The sequence below is a fragment of the Podarcis vaucheri genome, assembly GCF_965113315.1.
Source record: "Podarcis vaucheri genome assembly, chromosome: 13".
Lineage (NCBI taxonomy): Eukaryota > Metazoa > Chordata > Lepidosauria > Squamata > Lacertidae > Podarcis > Podarcis vaucheri.
Window position 1 is genome coordinate 56,297,923 of NC_138751.1, and position 12,421 is coordinate 56,310,343.

At 43.0% G+C, this 12,421-nt stretch overlaps 1 protein-coding gene across 8 annotated transcripts in view; it reads right to left on the reverse strand.

The window, feature by feature from the left end:
* Positions 1–213: 213 nt before the first annotated feature.
* IKZF1 (IKAROS family zinc finger 1) overlaps positions 214–12,421 on the reverse strand; it is an 80,952-nt gene continuing 68,744 nt past the window's right edge. For 5 of the 8 annotated variants that reach the window (XM_082194943.1, XM_082194944.1, XM_082194948.1 and 2 more), the window contains 2 exons: positions 7,963–8,097; positions 214–3,802 (listed from right to left, as the gene is read on the reverse strand). In XM_082194943.1, the coding sequence (XP_082051069.1) occupies positions 3,096–3,802; positions 7,963–8,097 (842 nt within the window). In that variant the 3' untranslated portion in view covers positions 214–3,095. The remainder of the gene's footprint in view (positions 3,803–7,962; positions 8,098–12,421) is intronic. The other 3 variants (XM_082194949.1, XM_082194945.1, XM_082194947.1) reach the window with 1 other exon arrangement.

Sequence of the window (12,421 nt, forward strand, 5' to 3'; positions counted from 1 at the left end):
TCTTCCTTCCATAAAGGTGCCCTCCGGTGGGTTGAAGCTGCAAGGATGAAGGTTGCAATGAGCAGTGAGAGCAACTGGGAAGGATCAGGCCAGAGGCTCGCCTAGCTCAGGATGCTGTAAATGCAAGGATCCACCGTGGCCCCACCAGGCCACACTTTCTCTTTCCTAGAATAAATATTCCAAGTACCCCGTGTTTACAAAAGGAAATGTCTGTGTCTTCAGACAAAACTTTACTAACATTCAGATTTTTTATGAAATTTGCTTCATTTTGTTTTAAATACATTGCTCCGAAAAGATAACTGCAATTACAATATAAATCCACAACAAAAAAATGTGTTAAGTACAAGTACAAACAGGCAACGTCAAAGTAGGGACATTGTGCGATTTTTGAAAAGCATTTTTTGATCTGCTGCTATTTACAGATGTGAGGCAATCTATTATAACAAACATCAATGTGAACTGAGACACCCACTTTTCTGAGAGTATAAGTAATCCAGAATAAAATAAGTTCTCAGAGTCCAGTTTTTCAAAACCATACATTTTTAAAAAAGAAATTACCAGGACATTTTCATTTTCAAACAAAACAACGACCATTATGGGTTTGGTGTGTGTGGAGGGGTGAGGCTGGAGGAGGCAGAAGTGACAGTTCAGACAGCAGGTCACGCATTCTGATAAAGTGTAGCTTACTAATATGCTAACTCACTAAACTGTATTTGCCTTCAATACCTATGTACTTAGTTGCAACCAGTGGTTTTCCGCTAGAAAAATAGGTCCCAGTACTCACCATGAAGTTGTTACAGTAAGTGCCACACTTTTTAACAACACTCTCCCCCAAAAGAGATGTTGGTACTGCGTACTCGAGTACCCCCTGGAAAAAAAGCACTGGTTGCAACATAAATAGAAAAACCTAGAACCAGAAACACGCAGGCACTGATAACGTATTAATTAATATCTGTTTATATGATACATATGAACACAGAACTTTCTTGGTATGCATGAATGTTAAAAATGGCATGGAGCAGCACAAATTCTCATATATAGAGCAGCACTGCACTGCACCAAACTTGTGCCCATTGAGTTCAGTGGCAGGAACTCAGCTGCACAGCCAAAGGAATGTGGACATGGATCTGTTTCCTCCATTGAAATGAACGGAATAATCCTTGCAGATAGGGGAGAGCTGTGTGTACAGCGCACAAAACTGCCTGTGCTGATTAAAAAATGGCTGAATAAGACTGATAATATTTTGCAACTGACCCAACCATTTTGACAGGCCAGAAATTGTAACTATAAAGGCCTTATTCTCCTCAGTTATAAAGGTGACATCGAGCGCTGCTCTAAAATAGGATTCTAGTCACAGCTGGGAATGAAGGAATGGGGTGGATCAGGGATGGCTTTGTGCTGTTGTGCAGCATCCCGTCTGAGGTTTCTTCACACATTACCTTTTTTCAGTGCATTCTTAAAGAAAGGTTGCATGTTAAAATACCATGTGTGTGTAAAACAGCTCCCTCTTGACCAGCAAATCTGGGTTTGTTGCTGAGTCATGTGTGCAAGACCCCTTCAGCAAGCGTGGGGCAGCGCTGAAAGACACAGGAAATGAAAAAGATACTTTCCAGTGTAAAATAGGCAAAGTGTGGGTTCTGCAGATGCAGTTTAACTGTGGGATTTAAAACATTACCCCCACCATAATTAATAAGACCAAAAACAAACCCCGTGCACTTTCATTTTTAATAGAAGCTTCATTAAAAAGAAGATTCAGTTTATGATTTAAAAGTGTCTTGCCAAGTCAGACAAGAAGTTAATTAATTATGTGCTAAATCCACCAACAGAAACTGTGCAATCTCAGTTGGAAAGTGTGTGTTACACAAAGACATTTAATGTGTTTGAAACAGCCTTGCACAGTTGTTTTTACATATACAACTTTTGTCTTTAACTTACCACCTTATTTACTCCATCATTTCTAAGCCTAAACCTGACAACAGCAGTATTTGCCATGTGGAAGTTGCACTTCAAAGACTGACTCCTGCAAAATGGCCCTATCCCAATGATCCCTTTCTATATCCACAGTAGATTGCACTGGTGTGGCGATTCCCCCACACACCTTAAAAATAGGGAAACTGCTCCCCCTTATTCACATTCACAGCATTAGAAGTTGCTTTATAATCTCAGCAAGTAGTTTGTGATAGAGGACAGGGTCCTACATACAACCCGGTGAGCCTACACAAATGACCTTTTCCTCAGTACTTCTTTAGACTGAGTTTCCAACTGACTTAATTTGGATCTGGATAAGAATTGGGTTGAACTTTTACTGGATCTTATTCATAACCCCTGAATTTTTCATTTACATAGTCTGGGTTTGACCAGAACAGTCCATTTCCCATAAGTTAAATGATGCAAAGGCTGCAACTCAGATTTTTTTTCTGAGACTGTTTAGAATAACCCACAAAATAGCACTCCTAACAAGCGCAGCAGCAGCCATGCTCTCCCCCCATGTTGTTCGAGGCAATGCTGCCTTGATTCTTCTGGACATGCTCCATTCCAAAACTAAGCACATTCTGAGTAATCTGCAACAATGACACCTGTGCTGTTCAGCTTTTGGAGATCATGGCTCAAACGAATTCTGCTCAAGAGGTGATTCAATACGGCTGGGACCACCCAAAAAACTTAAGAGCTTTTAAAACCTACTCTAAATGTGGATTATTGCTGTTGGTTAGTGAATGTACCAAATCATTATAGGAAATCGTAATTTATGTATGGTGTAAGAAGTGTATTTTCAGAGTGTCACCACAGAAAAAGATAACATTAATTTTGTTTTTCTAGTTTCCAACCAAAACTGTGCACACTCATACCCAAATAAAGGCCTTGGATGAAAGAAAAGAGCGGGGGGGGGGGGGAGGTGCTAGCAAGAATGGGTTTCTTCTACCTAACTACAAAAACTCCTACTTTACTATATTTGGGTGACTTATATTTGCAATAAAAACATCAATATTAAGAGTAGAAAACTGAATTGTGCATGCATGCTATGAGAAGAGTTCATTTCCAGGGACCCGACCTTGCTGCTTTTCATGGAGCTCCAGACAATTTCTATACAAGTAGTTTTAACTCATGTGGTAGCGGTGTTCTCCTCGGGTGATGTGGGAGGAGAACTCGTACCTGTCCTGGCTGTGGTAGCCACACATGTTACACTCAAAAGGATCGCGGAAGCCATGGCAGCCCATATGGATGGTGTACATGACATGATCCAAGAACAGAACCCGACAATGTTCACATCTGTAAACTTTCACTTGCTCTCCATTGCCATTTATTACTTTGAAGGCATCTTGGGAGCTGTCACTGTTTGCCCTTAGGAGGTCATATGGCCGGTGTTCTTCCTTTATCGAGAGGCCGTTCCGTGCATGGGGTGCTATGTGATTTGTTAGGTAAATTAAGCCGCTGCGTTCTTCATTATTGCTCTCTGTATCAGTGGAGTCTTGACTGTTGATGGGTGAAGGGTCCCTTTCTGAAGAAATGGATTTCGCTTTAGAAAGTAGTAGCAAGTTTTCCACCGCGCTGTCCTGAGCGGTGTGATTGGATCGGGCCAGGTTGGTCTCCCCAAGGGACTTATGAAGCTGATACATGGGGCTGATGACAGGCACCACTTCGGAGCCTCCTGGTGGGGTCTGCACCAGCGGGCGCAAGGACTCTGCCCCCAGGTAGCTGATGGCATTGTTAATAGCCTGGTCTATGACATGGGTCTGCATCATATCATTCTCCTTCTCAAAACTGGTGGTTCCATCATAAGGAATATCAGGTGCACATTTCTCACCTGCAATCCAAAATAGTCATAAATTAGGCTTGGGATTGAAATGCCTTTGAAACATCTCCATTACTCAATCAGACTTGAGAGTGGCATTGCAGAACGCAAGACAAATCAACACAGAGAGATATCACAGCTCTCGGGCCCTGCTGCTATCTTTTTGCTATTATGAGAAAATATGCAGAGATGTAAATATTTTGTAATGGAAATTGGTATGTGGTATGCACTTCAACAATGTAATTGCCATATGTATTTATCCTGTTTCATGATTGGAAGCCATTGTTTGAAGATCACTGTTGGTCAAAAAAGTAGTCTAGATATTTAAAGATAAACTCTATATTGATTATTCCTAGATTTAATGGCATGAAACTGTTGCCTTAAATTAACTAAGTCGCCATTTTTATCATTTAAGTAGCAATTTTTTAAAATTCCAGATTCAGAATCCCCTACATCAGATATTCAATAACAACTTCATGAGCTATATCCAGTTCTTTAGACTGGCATTTGAAATTAATTGCAGAAACTGATACATGAGATGGACTCCAGTGTCTGATCTCAAAATCTAGATTAAAAAATCTGAATCTTTTTTCTTAAAATGAGAATGATCATATTTCATTTCAGGCTTGCAATTCATTTTGCTTATGCAATCCCTACTAAGGATGCTGGAGACTTCCATCAAAAATGGAAACACGACTGGAAATTCCCGCAATCAGCCTGTTTGTCAGAGGCCATGAACAGAAATCATGCAATCGAATATGAGTGATAAGTCACTATTGTTGTTTAAGGCTACACATTATTTATTTATTTCTGCATTTACATTACATTACATACCTTTTTGCATTGTTTTTGATGTTTCCATTACACTGAAATTAATTATGTCATTAATTACATATGTTTCAGCCATTGCAGATAGTGAGACAAATAATGTAAGCTTTAGTGGAAGTTGAACCGTAGCAGAATAGAAACAGCCCTGATTGTGAGGGACCCATGATGAACCCAGGAAGGGATGGAAATTGCTGCCTCTTTACATTCCTGATCAGCACAGATACACATTTCAAAAGGATCTTGGTAATTCTATGTCAAATCTTCCTTCTGTTTTTGGAATTCCTTTTACTTGTTAGTGTTTCCTATCAGAAAGGGTGAACTTTGTGGGTCATCAGCTGGGCTTGGCAAGATGCCCCCCCCCCCGGCAGCAGCTGTCCCTTTGTAAACACAGCCTGCTGATGAGAAATGTTTCACCCAGTTCTCCCCATAGAAATTAGCAGGCTGCCCAGTCTTTGCTGGGACAGAATGAAGGCCATGACTGGGCGGGATTGGAGCAGAAAAGGAAAGGAGACCCCTGTAATTGTCCTGCACTCAGCCTGAGATCTCTCTTTCCCACACAATACAGTCTCAGCAGGGCCAGGGGAGCAGGCCAGGTAGCAGGGACTCAATATGAGGGCTAAGCTACAAGTTGCATGCAGACTCCTTTGGGAAAGGGCGGTTTTCATTGTGCAAGACGCATGCAGGGAACGTTCTCTCCTCCACCACTTTTCTGCTGCAACTCCCCACTTCCTCTCAGAGAGGTTCCAGATGCACACTTGTGGAGGCAAAAACATCTGGTAAGGAAAGCCAGCTGGAGGGAGAAGAGAAGTGATGGCAAGGGGAAAGTCTAAATGCCCTTCCTCTTCCACTGCTGAAAGTCACCCTCTCCCCAAACTGCTTTTCCTTAGAAGGAGCAGGCAGGCCTGGATGGGTCTGCATATTTACCTCTATGGCACAAATGGCACGGGGGGGGGGGGAGAGAAGAGGGAGAGGTCATTTATCCTGGGATAATGGCAGGGAGGAAAGGGTTAAATTTAGGGGGTGAGATTTCAGACTTGAATCTATGCATCCCCTTTTCTAAAAATTAAGCACAGACTACACTAAACTGTGGTGACACATAAAAATCATGCAAAAGAGAACAAAGAAATAAAATCATCCAAAGGGCAAGTTAGATTCCGCTTTGTGAAGAAAGCAAAGCTGAGGCTGGGGGGGGGGGAGAGATTTGGGCTCCCTTGGTGCTATGCTGACATGAGCCCTACCTTCTGAAGTTGAGCCTGTGCCTCTCTAAATTTGTACTGTCATTATGGTATCTTCTTTCACCACACTCTGAATAACTGACAGGAAATGCTGTTCTTCTAATCTGGCAGCTCTTCTTATCACGAGGGTAAGGAAGTGAGAGTCTGCCCTCATCCCAAAGCGGGACACCACCTTCACAAAAAATGTTCTCGTCAAATCTCCTTAGTTCGTTCATGGGATAGACGTGTACTTTGACTATGGAGCCTCCCTCTTCCCTGCCAATCAATTCTGGGGGAAATCAAGGAAAAAATATGTCAGGGACATTTCTGCATCTGCCATTGAAAGGTAACGGGACCCCTGACCATTAGGTCCAGTTGCGGACAACTCTGGGGTTGCGGCGCTCATCTCGCTTTATTGGCCGAGGGAGCAGGCGTACAGCTTCCGGGTCATGTGGCCAGCATGACTAAGCCGCTTCTGGCGAACCAGAGCAGCGCATGGAAACGCCGTTTACCTTCCCGCCAGAGCGGTACCTATTTATCTACTTGCACTTTGACGTGCTTTCGAACTGCTCGGTTGGCAGGAGCAGGGACCGAGCAACGGGAGCTCACCCCATCACGGGGATTCGAACCACCGACCTTCCAATCAGCAAGTCCTAGGCTCTGTGGTTTAACCCACAGCGCCACCCGCATCCCCATTAGGAAAGTCTATTAGGACATTATTTAATCAGCCATTTGTTGAGGACACCCAGGAGGCTCTGCAAGAGAAGCACAACTGCAGAAGCCCACAGGGGAGCAGCAAAGGCTAGAGCTGTTTTAGCAGTGATGCCCCACACCTGGAACGCCATGTGTCAGGTGGGCGCAAGAGCCAGCCCTCCTCTGTTGTGGCTCCTGTGGAACTCCCTTCCCCTAGAGGCACAGGTGCTGGGAACTCAGGTGGGTTGCCACTGCCAAGCAAACACATTTTTATTCTCATGGACATTTGGAGTAAATTGGTGATACTGCTTACTAAGCTTTATATTTTCTTATGATGCTGTATTTTATTGATTGGTTTCTTAATTCTTGCTTTATATCTTTATAGATATACAGCTGTGGGATCATTATGATGTGATGAAGGGGAGTCTACAAATTTGGGAAAGAAATAAAAGTAAAATAGGGAGGTTTAACTGGCCACTTCACTCTCCTCTATAGGAAGGTTTTCTACCTTATGTGAAAATTATTGGATTAGGAAATCATGCTCTACAACTATGATTTTTGTGTGGTTTTATGATTTCTGCTGTGCATCTGGATTTATTTTGAATGCTTCAATTTGTATTGATGGAATTTTATTTATTGTTGCATTGTGTTTCGTGCTTTGTTAAGTTACTCTGAATGCACTGATGGGAAGAGGTATATAATAATTTTAGTGAAAACTAGGCAGGATAAGATGATTTATCCCACCTCTTTTGAGCACCACATGCAATAATGCACCTTCTCCATAGAGGACCTGGCAATTCTGTTCCCAATAGATGTTTTGAAAGTAAACACAATTGCGTTAGTGAACTTAATATGTATCTGTGTGTGTGTGTGTGTTTTGTGTACACATACACACAAACACACCAGAGAATGTGATAATGTAGGAGAAGCACTAGACCAGTAAAGTGCCCTAGAGAAGGAGAAGCAGAAATGGGTAAAATCTCTGACAGGGAAGGGCACTCGACAGTCTAGTGAATGATCTTAGAGCACATGATTCTGTACGGTTGTTGAAACTAAACAGGTGTAGCCCTGATTGCTTCCTGGACAAGAGACCACTGGAAGCCCCAGGTAAGCCACTGGAAACTTTCAAAAGACAAAAATGGGCTTAAAAAAAATAAAGATGTGGTAGGAGGAATTGTTTCTGTCTTTTCAGATACATATCTGAAATCTTATATGTGCTTTATCATGTTGCGACAAACAAAACACTGCAAATGTTTCCGAGACTGAAAGTGCTACTTAAATGACTGATCCAAAATTTTCACAAATTACTGACTGGAGCTAGGAGTAGCTTGGAACTGAATCTCTTAATTAATTACTTTGCTCTTCCTGTTGCAATAAAGAAAAACAAAATTGAAAAATCCAACCGTGTAAAGGAGGCAGCAAACATTTAACTCTTACCAACAAATTTCTGAGGCATAGAACTCTTACGTTTGGCGACGTTACTTGCTAGTCTGTCCAACATAAGGGATCGCTCTGATCCCATCTTGCACAGGTCTTCAGCCATTTCACTCTGGCTGGTTTCCTCTTTCATGACTGCAAAAATTAAAAGAAACAATTTATCCTAAACACACAGCCATGGAAAGTTCCAACTTTGCTGAGACACAGTCTGCAGGCAGGCACAGGGGGAGAAGGTGCCCAAAAAGAAGCAGTTTGGGATACCCAAGGCTAGTTTCTCAAAGCAGATGGCATAGTCTGAATGAATTGTTTTAGCACTGCGAAACCATTTTTAAATTCCAAAAGTAGTAACAGTTTTTCACCACAGCTTTGTATAATGGCATTATGATATGGGCAGTTTTATTTTCAGTCTGTTTCCTAGTAATTCCTAACATGGAATTAACCTTTCTAACAATTGCCACTAACTCTTAAGTCAGAGCTTTCCAAAATGTGTGTTGTGACACGTTAGAAAAACAGTGTGCAGGTGTGTCATGCGAACACTCTTATAAGGGGTTAGTTTAACCTCTGGTTTGCTGGTAAAATTGAATTACTGTGTCATGAAATGATGCATGTCTAAAAAGTGTGTCACCAACATGAGAAGTTTGGAAAGCTCTGTCTAAAGCACACAATGAAAACTGAATCATCTCGATCTATATTCTTGTGGACTCTCATTCCCAACCCCACCCCCAAAAGGCAATAATTTACCCTTGCAGAAGCCATACTGGTTCTGTTTCAGCAAGGTCTGCTCTTCTGTATGTTTGGCAGTTGCATCTTTATCAATGCTAGAGAAACAACTAGTCTTCCCAGAGCAGATGCTAAACTAGCTGACCTGTAGTTTCCCAGATCCTCTTTTTCAAACTGGTGCTACGTTGGCCATTTCCCACTCCTCAGATAGGCTGATCAAGTGACATGGTACTTTTGTTAGATGAGCAATTTGACATTTGAGTCCTTTCAGAACTCTTGCATGGGTGTCATTCAGTCTCTGATTTGCTAGGTTTAAACTTGTCAACAAGGCAGAGAACTTTGTTTTCCTCCACTATTTGTCTCTTCCTCGGGACCTCTTCACAAGGAAGTTAATTCAGGCACAGGGGTCTGCCCTGCATCTTCTACGGTGAAGACAGATGCAGACAATTCCTTGACCACCTTCTCTGCAATCCCCCCTTCAAGTGGAGCCCATAATTCTTGTACAGGCCTGGCTTGTCCCCAGATATTCCCCAGTGCCTAACAAATCCAAACCCCTCCTTCTGACACTACCATCTGATCTGCGTCTCAAGATCACAGAGCTGTGTTCTGTGCATGGAACCAGTTATATTTCAGAGAAGGCTCCCCTGAAGGTCCTGGATGCCAAACGCTTACCTAACAAACCACATTTTGCTTTCAGGACTGGATGAATACATTTCCTTCCCATCACATTGACGTCAAGAGGAAGCATAACTACTCCCTAGCACAGTCTTATCAGGCTCTCCACATGACACCTGAAACCTCTGCACTAGGCAGCAAATCTCCACAAACCCCTCATGATGGAACTACCAGGTTTGGGTCAGAAATTCAGTTCAGCTCTCATGAAAGACAAACCTGCCTGATCTGCATTTTTCAAATCCATACACAAACCAAAACAGAGCCATCCTACAGAATTTGCACTTCTCATAATTTTACAATGTAACCTCCCTAGCATTTTTGTACACCTGTGTCATTCAGTTTTCATTGTGTGCTTTAGACAGAGCTTTCCAAACTTCTCATGTTGGTGACACACTTTTTAGACATGCATCATTTCATGACACAGTAATTCAATTTTACCAGCAAACCAGAGGTTAAACTAACCCCTTATAAGAGTGTTCGCATGACACACCTGCACACTGTTTTTCTAACGTGTCACAACACACATTTTGGAAAGCCAAGGTGTACAAAAATGCTAGGGAGGTTACGCATAAAATACATATATTGGTGAAAACATTTTTTTAAAAAATGTATTAGGGGAAATACTAGGGAAAACTACATTAAAAAAAATTCTATTGTGAGAAATTTCAAGAAATAATAATTGCAAACTGATGTGGAACTATGGAGTGCTGAACTGAAGATAGGAAAAATGAGAAACCAAAATGGGCAGGTTGCCCATCCCTGTGCATCCCCTCCTACCAGGAGCCCCTCATTCCCTGGAGCATCCCCCCTGTGAGAGAATGACTGCTCTTTGAAAGCAACTCTCATGGATGCTTCGGCTGAGACTCCTGCACTGCATGGGGCTGCACTGGACGAGCCTTGGGGTCCCTTCCAACCCTCACCCTCGGAATAGGATCCAGCTGCCACACCTGTGAAGGCCTCCTCTGTCTCTCAGCTTTTCCTGGCCAGCTACCGTGGACTAATGGGATCGAAATAATTCCCTGAGGGCTGGGAGCACCTTCTACCCAGCAACCCATGATTCCAGCAGAGCAGGCAATCACACGTGTGTCGTTCTGTGAAATCGGCTGGACGGCCCCCACCCCCCTGCTGGATTACTACTTGCATGTCTGTTTTTGTTGGTTGTTTAGTTAGTTAACTTTGGAAGTTGGGATCTGTTAGGTCACAAAGGGGGCGGGGGGCTGCCCTGACTTGCTCACCCTGTTGCTGAAGAGTTGGGTATGTTTAGCCTGGAGAAGCAAAGACTGAGGGAGGTGATATTATGACCACCCTCAAATATCCAAAGGGCTGTCACATGCAAGATGGTGCATGCTAGTCTTCTGCTGCTCCAGAGGGGACCACCTGAGTCAATGGCTTCAAATGACAAGGCAGGAGATTCTGACTAAACATCAGGAAGAGCTTTCTGGCTGTGAGAGCCGTTGGGACGGATTCCTCAGGATGTGGCGGACTCTCCTTCGCTGGAGGCTTTTAAGCTGAGGTTGGGTGGCCATCTGTCAGGGATGCTTTAGCTGTAATTCCTTTGGACTACCTTCCAATTCCGTGGCTCTGTAACGAAGTGGGGCTGAACTCCTGGGCTCAACCAATTCTAAAGAGTAAGAATGTTAAAGGGGGATGGATTTGAGTTTGTTTAGTCCCTGGGAGTGGAGATTTTTGTCAGGATAGATTCCAGTGAAGATTAACTTCCTGAGATGTTTTCTTCTAAAACTGAAACTAGCTTTCAGTGGGTTTTACAAGCTGACTTGGAGTGAGGCCTCGTGTTTGACTTTAGCTTGTATGGCACACTTATAAAAGCTTCCTGAAATTTAAGGCTCATCCTCTTCAAAGCAGCAAAAGTTTATTAGTAAGAAAGATACTTTATTTTAAGCTACTCTGTGAACCCAGAGATTAGTCAAGCAAGGCTGTCGTTTTCACCACCTGCAGTTGGGGGTTGTGATATGACAAGGGATGGTGGAGAACTTTGCAATAGTCAAATGTGAGCTCTGCAGCTGGCTGCCTGGTTGCCAATGTGGTGAGCAAGTGGTGAGCACTAGTGATCTTCAATTTTACACACACACACACACACACACACACACACACACACACTTAATGACAGTATTTTCGAACCCAGGAAATATTTAATAATGTTTTGGATACTAATGCTATTGTCACAGGCTGGTTGGATGCAGAGGAGTGTTGGGAAGCCCCATCCAGGGAACCCCTAAGGCAACCCCCTGGGGAAGAAGGCTCCGGGGGTTGGTGGTGGGACGACAATGAGAGGTCAGAGGGAGCAGATTGGGAGGAGGAGGAGGGGTCGGAAGCTGAAGAGGAAACAGGGCTTAGTGAGCAGGCAGAGTCTGGGGCAGAGAGCAGTTCAGACCCAGAGGCAGAAGCAGAAGGGGGTTAAGAGGCCAAGAGGAGGCAGGCTGCTGAAGAATCCAGGGTGTCTCCCCCTCCTGCTGTGAGGGAGGAGTGTTAGTGAGCAGTAGGAAGGGCCATCATTAAAGCAAGACCTACTGGGAAGGGTTGCTGTGACCACTAGGCATGCTCTCTTTTAGTTTCTTTGAATAATTAACTTCACGGACCCCAGTGTTTTTTTATTGCTGACCTACACCTGACTCTAGTTTCTGACAATTATTTTGTTTTGGAGGTATTCTTCTCAAATGTGTATTTCACTGAATTCTGTTTTGTTGAGGCCATTAATGGTAGCCATTAACATTAATTGCTCTGTTTCTTATCATGTCTCCCTGTCTCTCCATTACAAGACTTCCTATGTGTATGGGAGCATTTAAGGTTGTAGTGCTTGTAGTACTGTTAGCTTTATAAATACTTAAGCAAATACATTTTAAAGGGACTAAGGGTTCTCTGAGCTTCTGAGTCACAGTCTCATATATTACAGAGCACACAAGCTTTCTTTAATCTCATCTCTCACAATCTATTCATCATATATTAATATCATGTTTTTCATTTCTCATACAGAAGGAGGAACAATGCAGACCCTTTCCCCATGGAGGAGCACAGAGATCACTGGCTGAGGTTTCATAATGCACAA